The sequence below is a fragment of the Paramisgurnus dabryanus genome, chromosome 7 (assembly GCF_030506205.2).
Source record: "Paramisgurnus dabryanus chromosome 7, PD_genome_1.1, whole genome shotgun sequence".
In the NCBI taxonomy this organism is placed as follows: Eukaryota; Metazoa; Chordata; class Actinopteri; order Cypriniformes; family Cobitidae; genus Paramisgurnus; species Paramisgurnus dabryanus.
Genome location: NC_133343.1, coordinates 27,769,978 through 27,793,237, shown reverse-complemented (window position 1 = coordinate 27,793,237; position 23,260 = coordinate 27,769,978). Strand labels below are relative to the sequence as shown.

General features: G+C 38.5%; 1 protein-coding gene across 3 annotated transcripts in view; it reads right to left on the bottom strand.

Moving 5' to 3' along the window:
- The window catches only part of LOC135757959 (multifunctional protein CAD-like), a 29,845-nt gene extending 6,660 nt beyond the window's left edge, over positions 1 to 23,185 (bottom strand). The window contains exons 1-36 of one of the 3 annotated variants that reach the window (XM_065272747.2): positions 22,451 to 23,185; positions 21,218 to 21,357; positions 20,961 to 21,090; positions 20,729 to 20,871; positions 20,471 to 20,612; positions 19,334 to 19,505; positions 15,680 to 15,865; positions 15,443 to 15,552; positions 15,216 to 15,337; positions 14,969 to 15,100; positions 14,487 to 14,720; positions 14,153 to 14,374; positions 13,041 to 13,229; positions 12,828 to 12,952; positions 12,626 to 12,741; positions 12,384 to 12,493; positions 11,988 to 12,238; positions 10,703 to 10,943; positions 10,513 to 10,611; positions 10,205 to 10,432; positions 9,832 to 10,014; positions 9,445 to 9,663; positions 7,926 to 8,093; positions 7,690 to 7,848; positions 7,510 to 7,614; positions 7,166 to 7,408; positions 6,914 to 6,995; positions 6,592 to 6,758; positions 6,323 to 6,487; positions 6,111 to 6,242; positions 5,710 to 5,911; positions 4,975 to 5,165; positions 4,084 to 4,224; positions 3,493 to 3,561; positions 1,846 to 3,207; positions 1,356 to 1,536 (exon numbers count right to left, since the gene is read on the bottom strand). In XM_065272747.2, the coding sequence (XP_065128819.1) occupies positions 1,356 to 1,536; positions 1,846 to 3,207; positions 3,493 to 3,561; positions 4,084 to 4,224; positions 4,975 to 5,165; positions 5,710 to 5,911; positions 6,111 to 6,242; positions 6,323 to 6,487; positions 6,592 to 6,758; positions 6,914 to 6,995; positions 7,166 to 7,408; positions 7,510 to 7,614; positions 7,690 to 7,848; positions 7,926 to 8,093; positions 9,445 to 9,663; positions 9,832 to 10,014; positions 10,205 to 10,432; positions 10,513 to 10,611; positions 10,703 to 10,943; positions 11,988 to 12,238; positions 12,384 to 12,493; positions 12,626 to 12,741; positions 12,828 to 12,952; positions 13,041 to 13,229; positions 14,153 to 14,374; positions 14,487 to 14,720; positions 14,969 to 15,100; positions 15,216 to 15,337; positions 15,443 to 15,552; positions 15,680 to 15,865; positions 19,334 to 19,505; positions 20,471 to 20,612; positions 20,729 to 20,871; positions 20,961 to 21,090; positions 21,218 to 21,357; positions 22,451 to 22,532 (6,943 nt within the window). In that variant the 5' untranslated portion in view covers positions 22,533 to 23,185. Of the gene's footprint in view, positions 1 to 133; positions 1,537 to 1,845; positions 3,208 to 3,492; positions 3,562 to 4,083; positions 4,225 to 4,974; positions 5,166 to 5,709; positions 5,912 to 6,110; positions 6,243 to 6,322; positions 6,488 to 6,591; positions 6,759 to 6,913; positions 6,996 to 7,165; positions 7,409 to 7,509; positions 7,615 to 7,689; positions 7,849 to 7,925; positions 8,094 to 9,444; positions 9,664 to 9,831; positions 10,015 to 10,204; positions 10,433 to 10,512; positions 10,612 to 10,702; positions 10,944 to 11,987; positions 12,239 to 12,383; positions 12,494 to 12,625; positions 12,742 to 12,827; positions 12,953 to 13,040; positions 13,230 to 14,152; positions 14,375 to 14,486; positions 14,721 to 14,968; positions 15,101 to 15,215; positions 15,338 to 15,442; positions 15,553 to 15,679; positions 15,866 to 19,333; positions 19,506 to 20,470; positions 20,613 to 20,728; positions 20,872 to 20,960; positions 21,091 to 21,217; positions 21,358 to 22,450 lie in introns of those variants that run through there. The other 2 variants (XM_073815214.1, XM_073815215.1) reach the window with 2 other exon arrangements.
- Positions 23,186 to 23,260: the final 75 nt, after the last annotated feature.

Genomic DNA, 23,260 nt, shown 5'->3' with positions numbered 1-23,260 from the left:
GTACAGTAAAACCAAAATACAGTAACTTACTGGCAACCGTGCTGCCAGGACCGTACTGTAAAAATACAGGGAAATCGTTAACAGTGTAGCTATTATATATAATATTATTGTATTAACTGTAATAAGTAATAAATAGTATTTATGGGTCAATATAGACATTACAGTAAAGTACCGCTTTGTAACTATACAGTACTAGTTTGTGTACTGTAAAATGGTATTACAGTACAGTACTGTAAAACCAAAATACAGTAACTTACTGGCAACCGTGCTGCCAGTACCGTACTGTAAAAATACAGGGAAATCGTTAACAGTGTATATAGACCAAAGATGTAAACATATTATTTCCTACTGTAAAGTTTTGCATTTTTAACATGGGAGTCTATGGGAATTGACTCCCTTTTGGAGCCAGCCTCAAGCGGGCAGTCGATGAATAGCAGTTTAGGTAACTTCCGTATTGGCTTCATTAGAAAGATCGGAAGGTTGCCCCTGGTTTGATACAGATATGTACCTTTGAGGAACCAGTATGTACTATTTACATATTCCTTTTTGATAAGGTACCGCCTCAGTGACAACTTTTGTACCTTCTTTTACCTTTTTCTGAGAGTGTGGGAGCCAGGCCGAATCAGTAAAGCATACTGTACTATCGGTTACCTCTTGAATATCATGCAAACAGATTGATTTAAGAAACTCGGATCCTTAGACCCTTTAATTCATTCCCCGCCAGCCATTTTTTTAAAGTTGCCTGCCAGCATTTTTTTTTTTTACAAATATTTCTTCTAAAAATATATAAACATACAAATATATCAAATGAAAGAACAGACCCTCTGCTTTCAAACAAACAATCAACGAACAAACAAAACGGGAAAACGTTTCATCCCATATTTTTTCCTTGTTTATAAACTCTTGAATATGGGTATTTTTTTTCTTAAAAAAAAATAGCAAAAAGATGAAACCATTGATGGAATTTTGTTAAAGATCTGATTCAGAACGATTATCAAAACATACACAGAGTTTAAAATTAGTATTAGTAAACAATTGTTTTGCTTCAGTTTTTTTATAAATTGGGAAGTGTGCCATCTAGTGGCTAATCGCGTTATTACAAATTAACACAAAACCTCACCAGGAACACTTTTTAATGCAAATGTTTTCTCTTAATTGACGAGATTACTCGTCAATGGTGAGGAAAGAGTTAAATACAAATTCTTAAATTTAATTTTCATTCAAACACTCCAAGATAGGTGCTTATCTAATCTAAGTTTCCAATGTCTTTATCTGGTGCAGATTTCTGGCAAGAAACATGTGCATATCAGCATGCTGTGATGTGAGCCTTGTGTGATGTGGACTACATAGGTTACCTGAGGCACTGAAAATGCAATCAGGTGCACAGCACACAGCAGAGAGACAAAGATACTTCCTTGCAAACACAGACAGGATTGGCAAGCTGTCCTCATGTGCTCTCCACCAGCTGAGGGGGTCTTCTTCTGTTTTTGTTTCTGGGATTTTGTGGTATATTTCCAATTCCTTCCCGAGCCTCTGCTGTGAATAAAAAACTTAAAATGTATAGTTCCAATCCTAGATGCTGATTGGTCAACAGAATTATTTACTTATTCATTAAAGCAATTAAGCACTCGAGAGAGACTGTGCCATACTAAAAACATTATCTCATAGGCATTACCATTTTGTTACAGATATGTACCGTTGAGGTACCAATATGCAACATTTAGGTACAAAAGTGTACTTTTTAAGAAGTACCACCCCAACTTTTGTATCTTTTTTAAAGTGTAGCAGTTAGCAGTAGTTATGCATGCATTTAATATAAACTTTAAATGCATTTAATAGACTTACCGTTACATCTGCAGAGAGTGTAATATTGTCTACTGCTGTTTGTAAAATTTTTCCTCTTTTCTCGGTCACAACCTCGTCCCTCATGTCTGACCTGGGCTGTTGAGGTTGAGGCTGTTTGACTGTGACATCTACTGTCGAGACTGCACAAGGCACATTTGGAACCTGCTGGTGCAACTGTTCTTCCACCTCTTGCACATTACACACATAGGTTTTTTTAAACCTTGGATCCAAAAATGTGGCACAATTCAAAGTCGCCTGTAGTTCTTCTCCATCGTATCGGCTTTGTAATTCACATCTCACGTGATCCTTGATGCGAGAACTTAACTGGCTGTCCGAGTCACGTGTTGCTAAAATTGATTCAGCCTTGCAAAGCAGTGGAAGGACCGATGATGCAAGATGATGGTGTCCACTTGGTGCATCGGTGAAGTCCATCAAAGAACCAAGGACATTTTTCAACACCTCCAATGTAGCGACGTCAGTTTCTTTAAGCACAAGATAATGCTTATTTTTGTTATGAGCTAACACGGCACAAATGGCGGCTTGCTGTTTTAAAAAGCAATCAATCATGTTGTATGTTGACACCCAAGATGTAGGTACATCGTGTATCAGTTTATGTAATGGTAGACCAAGTTCAACCTGTTTTGACTTTAGCTCACTCGTCAGTTTGGGAGATCTTGCAAAAGCACAGACAGTTGTCCTAAGATGAGACAAGGTTGCACTTACAAAATCAATATTGAGGCCCTCATGTATCGCCAAGTCAAGATTGTGCCCAAAGCAAGGAATCCAGTTATGGTCAAAGAAAGCCTTTGTGTTGTTTGAAGTGTATTGAGTTGTAATTCCCGCTATGTGGTGCATGTTGATACCCCACTCATCTTCCAACATCTCATTAAATGCCTCCCTCATGCTTTCTGATCTGTGGTCACTATAAAGTTCAGCACATCCCAGGCACCATGACCGAATCTGCCAATTCTTGGTTATGAACTGAACCGTTACAGTCATGTAGGATTGAATCCTGCTGTTGGTCCAAAGGTCTGTGGTACAAGCGTAATATCCAGTCCCTTCAAGCTCCGCCTTTATCACCTCTCGAGTGGTTGTGTACAGTTTTGGCAATTCCTCATTCATGAAAAAGTCGGCGTTGGGCAACTCATATCTATCATTGAGTTTCTTTAGCATGTGCTTGAACGCAGATCTTTCCACTGTATTTATTGGTATTTGGTCAATGCAAAGAAACTCAGCGATGGCCTTGTTTATGTCTGCTGCTTCTGCTACTGTCTTGGTGCTTTCAAAAAGACTGTCAGAGGTGGGATGCAATCCGCTGGTAACAAATGTAGCTGTCTGGCTGTGAGCACCATTGAGAGAAACCTGGCACAAAGGATAAAAACAGCTATTTAAAGTTTTAGGGTAAGGATATGCATTAAATTTGGAGTATTTAATACAATTTATTAATTCCAATGTGCCATAAATTATCTTTATTTTAGGCTGTTTACATGGGAATAAAAAAAGAATTAATCAGAGGCAGGCAGGGATATAAAGAACAAATCCCCTCCAGCAAATCGCACCCTGATTGTACACATTACAGTAATACAGTACAGTTTAAAATACCATAGCACACTCAATATTATATTACCCAACACTTGTATGCATTACCTCCGGTGCTACGGCAGGGGCTGCTGACCATAACTTAACATCCTGACCATAACCTGGTGGTACAAGCACCTGCAGAGAAAAAAACAACAACGAAATTTGACCCCTGGTCTAGTGGTTATACATGCATGTAAGCATGAGAAAATGAAGAGTAACTTCCAGTGGCGGCTCGCGACTGCTCATCCGAGGGGCGCTAATTCAAAATAAGTGTTAGTGTGTCATGTGTGTTGCTTGCGTTTTCAAAATAAGTGTTTGTTGCGTCATGTGAACCATGTGCATCACGTGTATTGTCAAAATAAATGCCAGCTGCACACGCGTCAAAACCATTTATGATAAAAGTAAACTCTGATTACGCATGCGAGTCTCTGGCAAACGCGAGCGTCTACCCTTTAGACGCGTCTACAGCAGGCACTTATTTTGACAAGACACGTGATGCACACAAGATCTCTCGCCGTGCACAACACATATTTTGAAAAAGGGAACCACACACATGACGGGCTACATACATGTTTTGACGAACTTCGCATCGAGCGCCCTCGAAGAAAGAAGTCACAGGCCGCCACTATTAACTTCTAAAAATAATCAATATCACACCTGTCCGTCAATGTAGGCAACCTCTCCTCTGAGTACAACCATCATGACTTTACCCTTCACATTCATGCCTTCAAATGGAGTCCACTTAGACTTTGTAAATTGCATTTGCTTTGGAATTGTCCACTCGTGCTCCAAATCCACCTAAAAGAATTCAAGCAATACCTCAAAATAATCTAAAACCAATATGTTTGATTATATATTTTACTGCATGTAAACCCAATTACGGTAACATGTCAAAGTTATTCGTGTTAAAACCAGCACTGATAAAGAAGGATGAGGAAACAATAAAGACATAGGGTCCTATCATACACTCGACGCAGTCTTCATTTTCACGTCTAGCTTCACGTTGTTTAAATAGCCAATGCATTTGCGCCCAACGAGGTGAAAACGAGGTGCGTTCAGGCGCATTGTTGGCGCGTTATTATTTTGAGGCAACTAAAATGGGGACAGTTTACAGGATTTTAAAAGCTGAGATCAGCTGGCAGAAGAGCTGCTTTATTTTTTTACTTAATAATTTTTAATAATATTTTTTAATTAATACTGTCCCAGTGCTGAAACGGCTCTCCATATGTTTGTAAATCTCCTGTTTGTTACAAATAACAACGCTTACAAACTCCAACATGTAAATTGGGATTCTGCCTTGGTGCGAGCTCAACTGCCTTTTTAAAGGGGATGGGAGATGAGACTCTCATTGGTTTATTGCATGTTACGCCCAAAACACACCCATTACTCATAACAAGAATTGGAACAACCCTTTGAGACCCCTTTATTCCCATCGTTAAACTAGCAAAAGTGGATTCGGACATGCCTTAAGTGCACTTGCACCGTGCTCTTTGTACCATGCGCATAGTCATAGATCGTCAAAATAGGGCCCTATAAGTGTCGAGATACCTCTATGTAAGTGTCCTCTTGAGCAGGGAGACCAAATATTTTTCTGGGGTTCTCATAGAGCCTCCTGATGACATCATCAATGGTAAGACGTCCCTCATTAACTGCCGTTAGCAAAAGAGGTAACATGGTTTCCAAGCCTGGGTAACCTGGGGGTGGTTTCTCCGAGTTCTTCTCCTCCACTGAATGAGGAGCTACAAATCCACAACAGAAACACAGAATAAGGGGCAGTTCACATATCGCGTCTTTTGCACGCTCAAGTTCATTATTTCAAATGTAGGCGCGTGGCATGGAGTTTGCCATGATTAGATAGGAATTCACATGCAAAACACTCAAATAAACGTTGGGGTCCTGCTGGCGGGACAGTGACATTTAGCAGGATATAAATGTTTTTAGGCACCATCTCTTCATAAATTGATCAATTATTCTCTCTACATAATTTATTTTATAAAACACTGTTGAAATGTCTATTCTAGTGCTTAGACCTTTCCAACGATATATAGTTTGTAGTGATAGATTAAAATTTACATCAACAATATTGATGCAAACTTAGGTGTCCCGTATTCTGGATGGCGACGCTTATCAGTTTAAAAACATCTCAACTTTTAAGAATGCCGCATGTGCACCGCAGGTCATGTGACAAGACGCGTTTTAGGCGCGACATGTGAACGGCCCCTTAGAGATCAAAAACATCAACTTCTGGTAGAACACAAAAATAAAAGGTGAACCTATTATTACCATGATCTGTAGCGAAACAGTCAATGATATCTAGATTCCCCCACAATGACTCCATGTCCTCTCTTGTTCCCAGCATGGGTCGTACTTGCGCTCTGCCACCTCCGATAGTAGCTACGTTATCTTCACACAAGAATAGATGATGAGGAGCCACTTCACACGTCACCTGGATCCCCTTTTGTTTAGCAGCGCGGATGATCATAATCTGAGGAAACAAGGAAGTTTTTAACCATGCTTTTACCAACATGCATCATACATTTGAGTTACTTATCAGTTCCTCAATATTATGACAGCTGTGTTCTAGTATTATATCACAAACTTACATTATGAATTTACAAATTGAAATTTAAACTAAAATCCAAATTTGGCCAAGTCACATGTACCATGCTATTTTTTTACTGTACCTCTTCTTTCTTAGCAACATGGCAGATATGAACAGGTCTCTGATACAGCTGTGCTACCATCAAGATAGCTGCCACTGTCTGTTTCTCAGCATGTGCCACAATGGGCATGTGTTTTGGCCACTTCTCGAAGTGCTGCATTGAAGACAAACATGGTTTGGTAGTAACTGTCCTATCCATAGATGTAAAGTTTCAATTAAGTAACTGTTCCTTACCTCCATCCAAAATCTCACATTGTCCATTTTCAAAGTAGAGTATGTGTCATTCAAGTACATCTTCAGGCCAGCTGTTGAGCTTGCGATGGATGGAAGTATTGTAGCGTTGTCCGTTGATGCCCCCACGAAAAGAGCATAATCACAGCGGCACCCTACCATGGCAAGCTAGTACAAACATATGACAGCACAAAATAAACACACTCGTAAAGGAAATACTCCTTGCCCTAATTGTTATTCTAATACCAAATGGTGATTTGTGTTCATGTTACCTTCTGTGCCATACCAAGGGTCTCTGGGTCAGTGATGGCTGGGTTGGTGTTGGGCATGGCACACACCATAGTGATTCCTCCAGCCAAGGCAGCAGCTGTGCCAGACGAGAAGTCTTCTTTATGAGTGCCTCCAGGCTCCCGCAAGTGCACGTGGACATCGATCAGACCTTTAATGGCACCAATATTAATATTATATGTATATGTATACTTTGATTCATATTCAATAAGTTTGACTGTAACATATACATTTGAGGACATGTGATGCACAACTAGTCAACACATACCCAACTAGCTGATTGATAAGTGATGGGGCGGTACTCACCAGGCAAACGTATGATACTGTGTGATGTCATGCAGTCGACATGCATCTTTACTGGAGGAGCGTGACCAGTATGATTTAGTGCCTGCCAAACAAATATAAATGTAATATTCATCAAGTTAATCAATACAACAGAGCTTTGGAATTTATATATCCATCATGTTGTTTGTATCAATGCATGCATAAGTGGGGAATCGCATTTTTCATGGCGTTAGCAGTCTTCATTAGCAAAAATGTGAAAGCATGACTGGTTACCTGAACAAAAAGCTTAGCACACTTGATGTCTGTAATGATAGGTACGGTGTAGTCAATGGCCACTTGATGTGTATGATACCCTATGATTATAAAAGAGGGCCGGTGTCTTGAACCAGACTTCCTCATGGGCACATTGATGACTAAGTCGAAATGATTTTCTTGCAAATAGTCCACTATGTATTTTTGCTTGTCTTCATCACAGAAGTCAACCTCTTCTTCAAAAGGCCAGTCCACTGCCATCACCTTTCAAAAGAAGAATGGTGAAAATGGTTGGTCACAACACACGCAAGAACCAGTGATGTTTTCATGATGTTTCATCATGGTTTGAGCAAGCTCAAGTGTACCTTGACTCCACTTTCAGTGTAGAATTTAGCAGTGCTCTGATTTGCATACAGTTTATAACCCAAATTCTCCAAGGTCTGGACCGTGGACAGCAGCTCATTCTTATCCTGAAAAGAAAAAAAGCTTTTAATAAAACCCATGTTAGTTTCATTAAACAGTGTAGTAATATCCCATTCCTATACCTGGTAGGTATTGATGGAAAGAAAAATGCCATTTTTAGGGACTTTAAAGCCATTGCTCAGCATGGCCTTTAGATAAGCCTCATATAAAGTTTCTCCAAAACAGACCACCTCTCCGAGAAGCACTTCTGCATCAGGCAAATGGGTAAAGAACCAAGGAACCTAAAGGTCAAGATCAGAACCTTAAGAGAGTTGAATCATCTAAAGGGATGCTTATAATAGTTCAAGAGGCTCATTACCTGAACTCCAACTATTTTATTTCCCGTCAGCAGTCCTACAGCTTTAACTTCCTTTCCCATTATGACTCTTGTTGCTAGGGCTACAAGATCAATGGCAAGTGTTTTGGACACAAGGGGGAAGGAGCGCGAGACTTGCGTGATACATTTGATAACCTTCAACTGATTATCCTGATGACAAGGAGAAAGATTTTAATATCAGCTGCAAGTATGTGACCCTGTCAGTGAAATCCAGGCTGAAGTTTCATAATCTAAACTGCAAAAAATATTTTTTTTACTTTGTATTTGTGTCTTGTTTTCAGTACAAATATCAAAATATTCTAAAAATCAAGGTGCATTTTTTTGGTGAGCCAAATGACCTAAGAAATTAAGTCTAGTTTTTAAACATAAAATATCAAATTAAAGTGAATTTGTGCCTTAAAAAAAGCAAAAAAAATCTGCCAATTGGGTAAGAAAAAAATTCTTGAAATAAGTTAACTTTTTTTCTGAAACAATTTAAGAAAAAAATCAAGATTTTTTTACTCCAATGGCAGATTTTTTTTTACTTGTTTTACTTAAGTTTTCTTTAAAAAATGCGATGGAATATGCAGGATATTTATGCAATTTTATGCAAACTTGCAAGAATTGCGTGAACTTGCAAAAACTGCGGTTGCGTAATTACATCACATCATAACGTTCCCATCGCAACAGGGGACATGGCTGCGCTTGTGTGAAGTAAATTCAACATTTTTCAACTTTCTGCTAAGATATATGTGACTTTTTGCTATGAAAATGTGGGGATTATGAAATCATGCAAGCCCCGCATATTTTGCGTACAAAAATCTGCAATTTTTGCGGCAAAAGTGCGGCGTATTCGAAAAAATGCAGCCCCCGAAAAAATTTGCGGACTTTGGGTGATTATGCATTGAATCATGCGATTGCATAATCGCATTTTTCTGGAGGGACTGAAAAACTAGACTTATTTTTTAAGGTCATTTTGCACTCTCGATTTAGGAATTTGTACCAAAAACACACCTGGAAAGTCATTTTTTGCAGTTATGAGAATTTTTTTTCAGTAAAAATATCTACAATTTTTTAAATTAAGATGAATTTTTTTGATGAGCAAAATGACTTAGCAAAATAAGTCTAATTTCTTGCCAAAAAATATACAATTTAAGCAAATTTGTGCTTAAAACAAGCAAATAAATCTGCCAATGGAATAAGAAAATCATTCTTGAAAATTTTCTTATTCCATTGGCAGATTTTTTTCTTGCTTTAAGCACTGATTTATTTAAAGTTTATATTTTTTGTCTAAAAACTTGACTTATTTTCCCATGTCATTTTGCTCATCAAGAAAGTCATTTTTTGCAGTGTACATTGATTTCAATCTTTGACATGGTCTTACACACTCAATATTAAAGATTTGAAGGATTTTTTTCCACAGAAAGTTCTTTACATTATGTAGAAAACAGAAAATGACTTAATATGGGTTTTTACAGACTGGGTCACATATTGTAATGCATCCTAACTCAGCTGAACGCACCTTGGCCACAAGCTGCAGGTTGAAGGGCCCTGTAATCTGAAGGGCCTGAGCAATAGCGTGTATGATCGTTTTAATGCCTTCAATCATTTCCTGATTGATGTCCTGAGGAGGAGTTACCAGTGTGGCGTCTTCAAAATGTCCCTCTGTGTTCTCTATATGTTCACACAATGCTACAGCAATGACCACTCCATCACAGGCCACTGCATTAACATCAATTACCTGTCAGTCAAACATAACAAGAATACAAATTACAACAGGTTTACAAAAACTTACAATCAAACACTCACATAAGTATTGCAAGCAGTGGCAGCTGGCCCCTCTCTTAATATTGGTGCATTTCTAGTTGCAAACATTTTTTTTTATTATGTAATCAAATCACCCCCCAACCTTGGCATCTTGAATGAATTTAGTGATGACAAGTGGATGCTCCTTGGACATAGCCTTAGCATTGTACAGGAACTGTTCCAGGTCACTCCTGGAGTAGACAACCTTTGTCTCAGCACCACTAAAGCTGCAAGACGACATCACCAGGCAGGGATAACCCACCGTCTCACAGAAATGGACTGCAGACTATAGAGAAAAGTTTTGGGTCATTCAAACCTTCCACCAATGAAATACAAAAGATCAAGTTTTTCTTTTGTTTGTTGGCACTCCCAAAGAGACAGATATCATGTCCTTCCTGGGCTTAATCATAAGTGACAAATGACACACTACAATGATAAACCAGTTCATCAGTTAACTACCAATGATTGTTACATACCTCGGTATCAGTCACAGCTTTCCATTGAGGCTGGTTGATTCCTATGGCGTCCATCATCATTGAGAATTTTAAGGGGTTCTCTGCAGAGTCGATAAACAGGGGCGAGGTGCCCAGTACCACACACTGTTGTTGATGCAAAGACATGGCGATGTTGTTGGGCAGCTGTCCACCACCCATGGACAGAATAACTCCCTCTGGTTTTTCCATCTGATATATATCCATTACCACCTGTGAAGTCAGACAGACAGCTTAAATGAGGAATAATGCATAGGATTTGAATCAAACCCCACTGATCCAAATCTCCTTACCTCAAAGGAGACTTCATCAAAATAGACTCTATCACACATATCATAATCCATGCTGACCGTTTCTGGGTTACAGCTCACCATGATTGTTTTGTATCCCAACTGTAAAAAAGCAACATATAAGAAATTGACATTGCGAATCACAAAATTTAGCGTTAAAACATATTACTTGTGTCTCTGCTAAACATCTCACCTTCCTCAGCTCCATAATACATCCAACAGCACACCAATCAAACGGCACGCTGCTTCTAAAGCACGAAAACCCAGACCCGATCACAATGACATGGGGCGGCCCAAACACCACGTCACTTTCTGAGCCATGATAGGTCAGGTACAGGTAGCCAGTGTGAGCGGGGCACTCGGCAGCCATTGTGTCTTTGACTACAGGAAGTATTTTCCAATCATGTCTCATCTTCCTAACTGCCAACTCAGTGCTACGGGAGGAAATAAACAGAAAATGCATTTAGTTACACTGCTGGATACAGAAAACAGTCCAGTGTTTGGAATAAACTGCCATTCTCTTTTTGGATAACCAGCTGGCACTGTAAGTTTAGCTATCTGTTTGTTGAGAACATTTTTTAATGTTGCTATTAGAGGTCCACTTAGATCACCCGAGGTCCGACACGAGACCAGACCGGGTTCGGGTTTCAAAGTTTCACGTGTCGGGTATAATATTATTGGCCTCGCGTAATTTAAAATGAATGTGTTTTTGCTGAACGGACCCGAGACGACCCAAACTATTTTGCACGTGTACATCAAGTCCTTTTCCAACCCCTCGTCTGTTTGTCAAGAGTGCTTGCGGCATCGTGCGGCTGGCGCTAGGTTAATTTTCTTTGAGACAGACCTGTCAATCAATTTTAAATGCACATTTTTGGGGTTACCTTGGTGTCGTCTTCAGATACCATAGGAAAATAAATAGATCAGTGGGACAAATTGGATGCAAGGCCAACGGGGCTGTCTGTCTGACTGGTCTGCGTGCGGGGCTGCAGACTGCACACACATTGGTGCCATATACATTCATGTCCAGTCAAGTTCAAACAAATTGCCACTGGGTCAGACTGTGGTCTAATTTTCTCAGGTTTTTCTCAGGAGGGGTCTTTCTTTAAAAAAATTACTTATGCACGTCAGGTTCGCGTAAACAACGATTCATTTTGGATTTTTGGGGAACCGAGAAGACCTCTACTTAATAGATAAGGATATAACTGCAGATCTCCAAATGGGGGTGGAAAAGTCCAAAATGGGGCAGGACACAAGGGACCACCACTGACAGACATTACACACATAAACACCCACACAACCCTAGCCCTACCCATCCCCTTTTTGGAGCTACTGCCCACTTTTGGATTTCAAATCCACACTTGGTCATGCTAGTGATGCCAAAAATGCACACCAATATTAAAACATGACAGTAATGTTATTGTTTCATAATTTGCTCTGTAATGTGGTGTTGTGTACAGCGCCAAAGTTTGCTTTAGTACCTTTGCACAGCCCAGGCAATATGTTTGTCAGAGAAGCCTAGCTGTTTGGCTTTCCTCATCACCTCAGGTGGAATGGCACTCTTATCCTGATTAAATGTTTCCAGAAGCCTCTGGTGGTCCACAATGTTTTTAATCTTGTGTAGAAACCAGTGGTCTATTTTGGTCAGGTCATAGAGCTGCTCAATTGTGTAGCCTGCATGCAGGGCAGCTGCTAGAACAAAGATGCGCTCGTCTGTTGGCGTCCGCAGCTCCTTAAAAATGAGAATTCTGTCATTATTTACCTTTATTTTTTTTTGGTGTTAAACTTAAAGTTACGCATCTAAAGATGCCATGTTTGATTTGAATAAGCATAAATTCTGTCTAGAGGGATTATACATAAATGGTTTTAGTACAAACCTCCTCAGATACTGACTTGATGGTGTGGTCAAAACCTACAAAGTTTACATTTGCCATCCTCAAAGCCTTTTGGAAAGCCTCTTCAAAACTGCGTCCAACGGCCATCACTTCTTAAATGAATGAGAAGATTAAATAATGTCAAATTAACAAAGTAGACATACACCATGTGCCTAGATGAGACTGTGTTGGATGCTTAAACGTTGTTGGTCAGATATTTTAGTGAAAAGCATAAGAAGTCTCACCATCACTTTTTAAAGAACTGCCAGTTTTTGACTTTCTCAAATCCCAACAGGGAACCTTCACCACACAGTAATCCAGACTTGGCTCAAAGTTGGCTGCTGTGGAGTTCATCGGATTTCTGGAAAAGTGTAACTTTTAAACATCTCTCAAAAAAAAAAACAGTAGTCAAGTGTAGAAATGCTAATCGCTAATTTTAGGACTCACTTCAGCACATGCAGAGGAATTCCCAAAGCAAGCTTGGCTGCCATGTACGCTAATGGATAACCTGTGGCCTTGCTGACAAATGCAGAGCTTCGGGAAAATTGAGCATTTACCTCAGTTATGTAGTACTGCCAGCAAGACAAAAAGTACAAATATGATTGACCATCACTTCCTGAATGTCATTATTACTAGAAGACTTAGATGCTATTTTATTACCTGCTCAGATTCTGGATTTAGGGCAAAATGAACGTTGCACTGTCCCACAACGTTCAAATATCGAGCAACTTTGATGGCCGTGTTTCTCAGCATATTGTATTCATAGTCATTTAGCGTCTGACTGGGGACTACCATTACGGACTTCCTTTTGTGGATTCCTAGAGGTTCCAGATTCTCAATGTTACATACCTAAATAAAAGAAAAGTAGCAATTTTTACATTTTATATTTACATTTCTTGCTTTTCATCAATTAAGCAATAAAAATAATGTCTACAACTGTTAAACATTATTATTAATATCATAAAGGCAGGGGCTATTTACACTTTTTACACTAAGTGACAATATCAGCATGTTCTTAGTGATATGCTATTTAAAAAATGTATTATTAAACTATTAAATGGATGCTGCCTTATTGGGAGTATAAAAACCCTCCCTCCCCCATAACCCTACCCAATAAATACATATAATATATAAACTAGTGCTGGGCATAGATTAATCTAGATTAATCTCATACAAAATAAAAGTAATTTTTTGCATAATATATGAGTTTGTACTGTGTGTAAATATTATGTTTATTTAAACACACACCCATACATATATATTTATACACATTTAAGAAATTTTTTATTTATATATAATTTTTATTTATATACAATATATATATATATATATATATATATATATATATATATATATATATATATATATATATATATATATATATATATATATATATATATATATATATATATATATATATAATGTTTCTTAAATACATACATGAATGTGTGTGTATTTATATATACATAATAATTACACATACCACAAACTCATTTATTATTCAAAAAATTACTTTTATTTTGTATGAGATTAATCTAGATTAATCTATGCCCAGCACTAATATAAAGACTTATTAGCTACTTTATTTCCACTTTTTAATATTTTCTTTTTCTATACTTTAGTGGTCCAACCACACATTGGTTGTCAACAACTGATGCTATTTGCACTTAGTGTACTAATAAGTGATACATCCGAGGAATTTACCATAAATTTAGTTATGTACATGCTACTATCTTAAAACATTTTAAGAGGAGAAAATAAATGTTTCATGCCATAAAACAGTTGTCGTAGGCATCCCGCACCACCTCACACTCAATTTTCTTCCATCCATAAAGAGATTTTTCTACCAAGACTTGCGATGTGTTGGCAAAGACCTTGGTGACCAAGGTAATCATCATCTCTTTATCACTAGCAAAGCCTGAACCCAGTCCACCCAGTGCAGACGTAGAACGGACCCACACTGGATATCCGAGTTTTTCAGCAGCAGCCACCGCCTATAGGTCACAGTCACACACAATGTTGGACCAATTCAAATGTGAATCCAAAAATCTAACAGTATAATTTCGGGCAAAAAGAATCTGTTGATATTAGGATGTGTAAGCTAACCTGTTCTACAGACAAGGCAGCCTCAGTGGGGACAACATGTTCTTTGATTCTTCCCAAATTGTCCCCCAAGGTCTTCCTGTCTCTGGTTGTCTCTATGGAGGCCACTGGGGTTCCAAGTACACGCACATTGTACTTTTCTAAGACTCCCTGTTTAGTGAGCTCCACTGCACAGTTCAGGGCCATTTGTCCTCCATGTGTGAGCAACAAACCATCTGGTCGCTCGTTCTTTATCACCTGTTTGAAGAATGGCATGATCAATTTCTAGCCTTAGGTAAATTTAAACTTACAATTTGGTGTTGATAAACTAATACAAACAAACAGAAACAATATGAAAGTGAAAAGCTGAGCTAAAAATATGCATTACCTGTATTTTACTCACTTTGTAAAGTTGAGAATAGAATATAATCAACAAAGAAGCCCTAATAAGTTAAGATAGCGATAGCAAGTTGGATGCTAATATGGATAACAAATCTTTCCCTGACCTGCGTGACATATTCTGGAGTGATTGGGAGAAAGTAGACTTTGTCTGCCTGGTCCTTTGAGGTTTGTGCTGTGGCAAAATTGGGGTTAATTAGAACGGCTTGGATTTTCTCTTCCTTTAGAGCTCTTATAGCCTTGGAGGAGATAAAAAAGGGGAATATATTGGTTAATTTCTTTACATAAAAAACACCATTCAAACCACTGCATAAATTGTACTTCACATGCACTATTTCCTGATTTTACAATCACCTGAGATCCTGTATATCCCAATAGTCCTCCTGAACCAAGAATTAAAACTTTATGAGGCCGCACAATCTCTTCAGGCTTAGGGGATCCGGTGAATGTGAGATGCTCAGTTAGTCTTTGCTTAACTGTAAAGAGTTAATTGTTATTTATGTCGAAATTATTAAAGAATAAAAGTAAGATTTTAGTTGTATTTTTTATGGCAAAGCGTGTGCCATAATGAAACATCTCACTTGAATTTCCAGCTTTGCCCATTTTAAAATCTCTGACTGTGTCTATAAAGACATCAAATAGGCTGACCAGGTCTGAAGGCCCAGCCATGTGTTCAGGATGAAACTGGACACTGAAAATTTCCAGAATACAGATGTAAATTATCTTATATTGGACATTTTGTATCTGAAATACATCTGAACCCCCATTGATATGATGTTTTTGTTTGTTAACAAGAAAAATAAATGGGAAAAGCTAACCTGAAGAGTGGTTTGTGGTTATGAACAATGCCTTCATTGGTTTGATCATTGGCGTTAGTAAAGAGCACATCCCAATCTTTCCGGAGAGTTTTGGGATCCACGGCAAATACATGGTTTTGAGAGGTGATAAAACAGCGATTGGTACCTTTAAGGATGCAAGGCTGGTTTTGACCACGGTTACCACACCTGAAACATAAGGCTAGTGAATTAAAGGGACACTCCACTTTTTTTAATATTCTTATTTTCCAGCTCCCCCAGAGTTAAATATTTGATTTTTACCGTTTTGGAATCCATTCAGCCGATCTCCGGTTCTGGCTGTACCACTTTTAGCATAGCTTAGCACAATCCATTTAATCTGATTAGCCAATTAGCATCGCGCTCAAAAATAACTAATAGTTTCTATATTTTTTCTATTTAAATTCTAGTTACATCGTGTACTAAGACAGAAGTAAAATTAAAAGTTGCGTAATATCACTGTGCCTGCTGCAGCCATCTTACGGCAGCAAAGTCCTTGATTATTACGCCAGAATGAAAGTATAGTTCCTAGCCATATCTGCCTAGAAAATTGCAACTTTTAATTTTCCGTCGGTCTTAGTACACGATGTAACTACAGAAGAGTCAAGTTTTAAATAGGAAAAATATCAAAACTCTTTGGGAGTTTTTTTAGTGCAATGCTAAATGGTCTAATCAGATTCAATGGATTATGATGAGCTATGCTAAAAGTGGTACCGCCAGACCCGGAGATCGGCTGAATGGATTCCAAAACGGTAAAAATCAAACATTTAACTCTAGGGGAGCTGGAAAATGAGTATATTTTCAAAAAAAGTGGAGTGTCCCTTTAAGAATCTGCTTCTCTTATAATGTTCAGAGTTCACAATTATAAGACCAAAATGCAAATATAGCTGCAAAGCAGCGATGCCGGGGTCAAGCCAAAAAGGGCACAGAATGAAGTATCAATAATGACTGTCTTGATTTTAAATCTAAGTTTTCAGTAGATTAAGGAAAAAAAGTTGCAATTTTTCAAATCTTCTTTATCTTGGTGGTGCTGCACTAAAACAATAGATGGTGCCGCGGGTCATGATTGTGATGGCACCCACCAAATTTTATATACATATGATTAAGCAATGTTGAGATATAGCCTCAAATGACTTGACCACTGGGGGCACTGCACCAAAACAATAGATGGTGCCTCAGGTCATAATTGTGATGACACCCACCAAATATGGTGTACACACAATAAAGCGATCTGGAGATAAAGCCTCAAAACTCTTAACCACTAGGGGGCACTGAAAAGTTTACAAGGGCTTTCAAAAAAATGCTGATGAAATAGGTGGCTCTGTGACAAATTATTCCATGCACCCTCAGTTCATGACATTTACAAGTTGTGAAACATTCACCTATTCATACACTGTCAGCCATGCGAGAGCCATCCAGCTCATCAGGAGCAGTTCGGGTTCTCAATGATACCTCAACACTTGGTCAGGTGGAGCTGGGGTTTGAACCACCAACCTTCCGATTTGCAGACAACCTACACTAACCACTGAACCACTGGAAATACGCACATTAATATGCAAAACTTTTGCAAAAATATAGCCTCAAATCCATTCCGGCGTGCTCGCCATAATATTTGTTGATGCGCTATACAATAACTGATTGGTCTATCAAAATCTTTTTATGACTTTTTGTCTAGAGTCTAGATTGTGTGTACCAAATCCAAGCCAATCAAATGAACGCTGTAGGAGCAGTTTAAAAAAAATTGGTATGCTTTGTAATTGAAAATAGCCATCCGAAAACATTTTGGTATCGTTTGACTCGGCATGCCTCAAGGAATCTAACAATAGCAATTTCATGATTTTAGACTCAATTTTGCAGCATAAAAACAAAAACAGTCACTTTTCAAATCTCGTGACCACTAGGTGGCCTTGTGACAAACCGCTCCATGTGCACGCACCCTCATGTCATGACTGCCATCAAAACTACTTTGGCAAAGATACAGCCTCAAATCCGTTTGTTCGCGCTCTACGTAAAATGTTATGACGCGGTATACGGAAACGGATCGGCGAATAGACACGAATTCCATAACTTTTTGCCATGAGTGTCTCTAGATGCTAAACACCCATTCTTTACGCAAATTGGACAAAAGCTCTAGGACGAGTTCGAAAAAGTAGGTTTTACAAACAATTCAAAATATCAAAATAATTAGCATAACGGAAATGACGTCATATGGTGCAATCGAATTGGCATGAGCCAAGGAATCAGATGAAACAAGAATTGCGTTTCTATGACGTATGGGTCAGCAGTTATAACCAAAAATGCAAGTGAAAATTTGGACTGTTGGTGGCGCTATAGGGTTTGACAAAGACACTCCAAATTTGGTGTGGGGACTATTTGGAATGTCCTCTTTGAGTGTGCCAAATTTCATAACTTTCCGACAAAAAAAGTTAAAAATCAAAATGGCCGACCCCCAAAATGGCCGACTGAAAACCATTTGATATCGTTTGACTCGGCATGCCTCAAGGAATCTAACAATAGCACTTGTATAATTTTAGACTCAAGTTTGCAGTAGTTATAAGCAAAAATAGCCATTTTTCAAATCTCGTGAACACTAGGTGGCGCTGTGATGACTGCCATCAAAACTACCAAGTTTCGTGTGAATACGTTTAACTTTGGCGAAGATACAGCCTCAAATCCGTTTTTACGCACTCTACGTAAAATTCGTTGACGCGGTATACGGAAACGGATTGGCGAATCGACACGAATTCCATAACTTTTTGCCATGAGTGTCTCTAGATGCTACACACCCATTTTTTACGCAAATTGGACAAAAGCTCTAGGACGAGTTCGAAAAAGTAGGTTTTACAAACAATTCAAAATATCAAAATAAATAGCATAACCGAAATGACATCATATGGTGCAATCGAATCGGCATGAACCAAGGAATCAGAAGAAACAAGAATTGCGTTTCTATGACGTACGGGTCAGCAGTTATAACCAAAAATGTAAGTGAAAATTTGGACTGTTGGTGGCGCTATTGGGTTTGACATAGACACTCCAAATTTGGTGTGTTGACTATTTGGAATGTTCTCTTTGAGTGTGCCAAATTTCATAACTTTCCTACGTACGGTTCTATGGGCTGCCATAGACGCAATGGCGGAAGAAGAAGAATAATAGATAATAATAATAATAAGAAAACTAACAATCCCAATAGGGGTCTCGCCCATTCTGGGCTTGACCCCTAAAAAGAAGTGATTGTGAAAAGGCATATTTTCATTAAAGAAAAACGATGGCATGGGAAAGCCAAGACACCAACATTTTGTTCCTCTTTAAGCAAAGATTACAGAAATTAATAAGATGCCAGAGTGCTATTACTATAAATTTGGAAGACGTGTTATGACAGTGTTCTTGGACTACAGTATATACAGATAAGCACAGATGTACATAGCAAATGTTTTTAGGTACCAAAGCCTTAAAAAAGACGAAGTGAATAGTATTCTGCTAGTCATATGGTTCGAGTGTGCCTTTCATACAAACATTTTAATAAAATAGCCAGACTACACAGATATTTGTTAGAAAAACACATGATGATAAAAGTCTATTACTTAGCCAAATTTAAGATTTGTTATAAATTGGTGTAAGGAAAAATAAAATGCTTACTTCATTTTATATGTCTTGGCACCAATGACTAGAGACAGCAGCTGATGACCCAGGCCAATTCCAAAGATGGGTTTAGGGTTCTCTACACATGCCACCTTCCGTATGATCTCTATAGTCTCCTTACAATACTCAGGATTGCCAGGGCCATTACTTATGAGTAGCCCATCAAAGTCTAGAAAAACACATATTGACCTTTAATGGGACACTCTTCTGTAGTTACATCGTGTACTAAGACTGACGGAAAATTAAAAGTTACGATTTTCTTGCCCGATATGGCTAGGAACTGTACTCTTATTCTGGTGTAATAATCAAGGACTTTGTTGCCATAGAAAATCGCGAATTTTAATTTTCCGTCGGTTTTAGTAGACAATGTAACTACAGAAGAGTGAACGTTTAGGAAAAATATCAAAACTCTTTGGTCATTTTTGAGCGTGATGCTAAATAGTCTAATCAGATTCAATTGATTATGCTAAGCTATGCTAGAAGTGGTACCGCCAGACCCAGAGATCGGCTAAATCGGATTCCAAAAGGGTAAAGATCAAGGGGTGGTTTTCTGGACAGGGATTATCTTAAACCAAGACTAGGCCTCGGTTTTATTATGAAATATAACTAGTTTGAACAAACATGCCTTACTAAAAACATTACTTTTGTGCATTTTAAGCCAAATCAAAGGGCATTGATGTATTTAAAGATGATTATGTCAGTGCAAGCTGTTTTCAGTTTGGACAGCTCTTACATTTATTTTAGTCTAGGACTAGTCCAATCCCCGTCCGGGAAACCCCCCGCAAATGTTTAACTATAGGGGAGCTGAAAAATTTGCATATTTAAAAAAAAAGTGGAGTGTGTGTCCCTTAAAGGTATTGCGGAGGATTTTCGTTTTCCGGGTGGATCATCAAGACTATTGGTCCTCCTTGTTGTTAATCAGGAGTGTTGCGTAATTGCATTTTTTTTTTAAAGTGGAGAAGGCGGTTCTTTTCTAAAATTCGAGAAAATCCTCTGCTACACCTTTAAGATCTCAATTCATTTTCACAACATGCACTCATTTTCCATTCTTAAAATGCATTATTATAAAATGCACAGTTTTTCAAATACAGCCCATATTTTTTCAGCGATCCATAATTCATTTCCATGGCTCACCATTGCGGTCCAGAGGACAATCCCAGGGAACCACAGTGACCTGGGCACCTCTCTGGCACAGACAGCGGATCTGGTTGTACTTGATGCCACAGTCTATGACAGTGATTTTCACAGAGCCCACTGTATTAAAAACTCTCGGCTTCTATTGAAGTGTGTTTATTAAACAGAAAAGAGAAAACAAGATTCTTGATGTTTAATGAACAGGTATAAAACTACTAATATTTAAGAATCTGATATTGGAAAAAACAAAGAACCTACCTCTAAAGAAACTTCTCTGACAAGATTTCTGCTGCCAGGATTATCAAATGAAATATCTGTGGCAGAAGCTCCTTCCATAACAAGTTTCCCCAACATGGTTCCCCTTTCTCTGATCTTTTTGGTCAAATGTCGAGTATCAACCCCTGATTTCAGAAAATCTTGGATTTTAGATTACGCCTGAATTTGTGGCGAAACTTACTAAATTACTTTATAATAAAAAATACTGTCTTACCCTCCAGTCCAGGAACGCCTTGTTCTCTGAGCAATTGATCTAAAGTCTTGGCTGTGCGTCTCCGACTTGGTTTTACAGAGACTTCCCCAACAATGACAGCAGAAGCGTGGATTTTGTTAGATTCAAAAAACTAAAGGACCAAAGAGAAGAGCAGTGTTTACAAGAGGTTTGCCATCATAACTGAGTGACCACAATTAAGAAACAGCATGTGTTAGAAGAACAATGTAATATTAAACAAGCTTTGATAGAGAAAACACCTTGCTTAGTCCAAACTCTCCATCCTCATCTTCCGGAACGCCATAGTTGCCAATAAGCGGATATGTCAGAATTAGAATTTGGGACTTGTATGTGGGATCAGTGAGAACTTCTGGATAACCTACCATTCCTGTCTGGAAAACTGTGGAAACAATGTTCAAAGCCAGTTAATCTCACATAGTCACGCCTTTAAATAATGGACATAAGGTCTGATCTGGAAAGCAGCTTATTCTGTTCAACACATTCGAAACTGCTCCATGCCATGGGAACCACCATGTGAATAAACGGAACGTGCTTGCAAACTTGTCTCCAAACAAAACTTTTGACCAACACATAAATGTGCCAGACAAAATTTCTGGAGTAACATGCATGTATTATAAATGTATTATCTTTTACTTTTTTTAATATTGTGTATTACTACATTTTGTCATTTTGCTTTACTTTGCTATGCTTTACTATATGGTTAGATGCATTTCACTGACACTTTAAGTTAAATGTGCTATGCACGATGACATTAGAGTTTAATCTTATGTGCTGTGATTATTATCTTAAGAACCCAATAAAGTGACTTATTACACGGCTCTCTGGAATGCTTGATTCTGATTGGTCAGTTGAGACATTTGCAGGTTCGTTCTTTTCAAATAATAACCGCTCCAAAATAATAACGCATAGCCGGAACTACTTGCACGAGTAAAATCGCTCCGCGCCAATAAAGATCAATAAAGATTACTGTTTGTTTGGCGCCATCTTGTGACAAACACTCGACAACCACGACAAGACACAGACAGCTTACTGAGACTGAACTTGACAAAATAGAGCATGACAGCTACGAAGCCACACAAAAAAATACAGAATAGGCATTAAAACTTCTCAAAGACTGGTTAAAGAGAAAAAAATGGAGACAGACAAGTATGAAGCAGAGGATCTTAATAAGGTATTACGATCATTGTATGCATCTGTGCAAAGTTTCGCGGAAGGATAAAAATGTTAATTTAAAACAAATATGCCAATAAAATGTTTCAAATTCATATTCATGTCCAGTTTTTTTTCTTCTGTGGCAAGTAGCCGTGTAATAAGCGGGATAATGTAGAGGCAGCCGGTAGTTATTGGGAAATAAGCCCCTTCAGTGTGATACAAGACCCTCCGCTTCGCGTCGGGTCCTGATCACACTGTCGGGGCTTATTTCCCAATAACTACCGGCTGCCTCTACATTATCCCTTACTTAACTAACTTACCAATTTCTCCAGACACTGAGGCCGCAGCCCCAAACAGACGGCCTTGATATGCTGTCCCATCTTCCAATAGTAATGTTGCCATCTGCCCTGATAAGCTTAGCACTTTTTCAAAGACAAAATTAAATGAAGTATTTACAGTTCTCAGTTATGTCAGAGAGACTGAGGTTAGGGAAACTTATTGGTCAATGTAAAAAAGTCCACTGAATGAGATGTTATAGTTGGTAAGGTTAAGCAATGAGGCGCGGAAGCTCGGTGTCTCGATGAAGCTGAAAAATAAAGCAATCAAAATGGTTCTCCTGAGGGATTCCTATCCCGCAGGTATTGACGTCAGTTGTCACTCGTAACCGCTTCCTGTGTCCAAAATAGCACTCTTCCTTAACTAGTGCATTATTTGACGTGACAGTCATTTGTTGTGGTGTCCGAAATCATAGTGGAAATTATCGAGTGCATTTATTTAATCCTACGTTGCACTTCAATAACGCCGAGTGTGTACACACTACGAGCCGCGTGCTGAATAAATTCCCGCGTCTCTGCAGACGACGCGGCGGAGCGCTTCAGACGCACTGTTTTGTTTAATTAATTCCTCCAAGTGCACTAAGTTACTTAAGTAATGTACGGAGTAGTGAACAAGCGTGTATATATAGAGGACGATTTAGGACCTGCCCAATTCTCTTGTTTTACTTTCAGTTTTGTTTTCAACGCCATTTCTCATATGGAGTAGCATGTTGGTGAATTTCTCTCAACGTATATGACAGAATAACGTTTTACTTTAACGTTTCACAGACAATTTTATTTTAATTGCAAATTGAT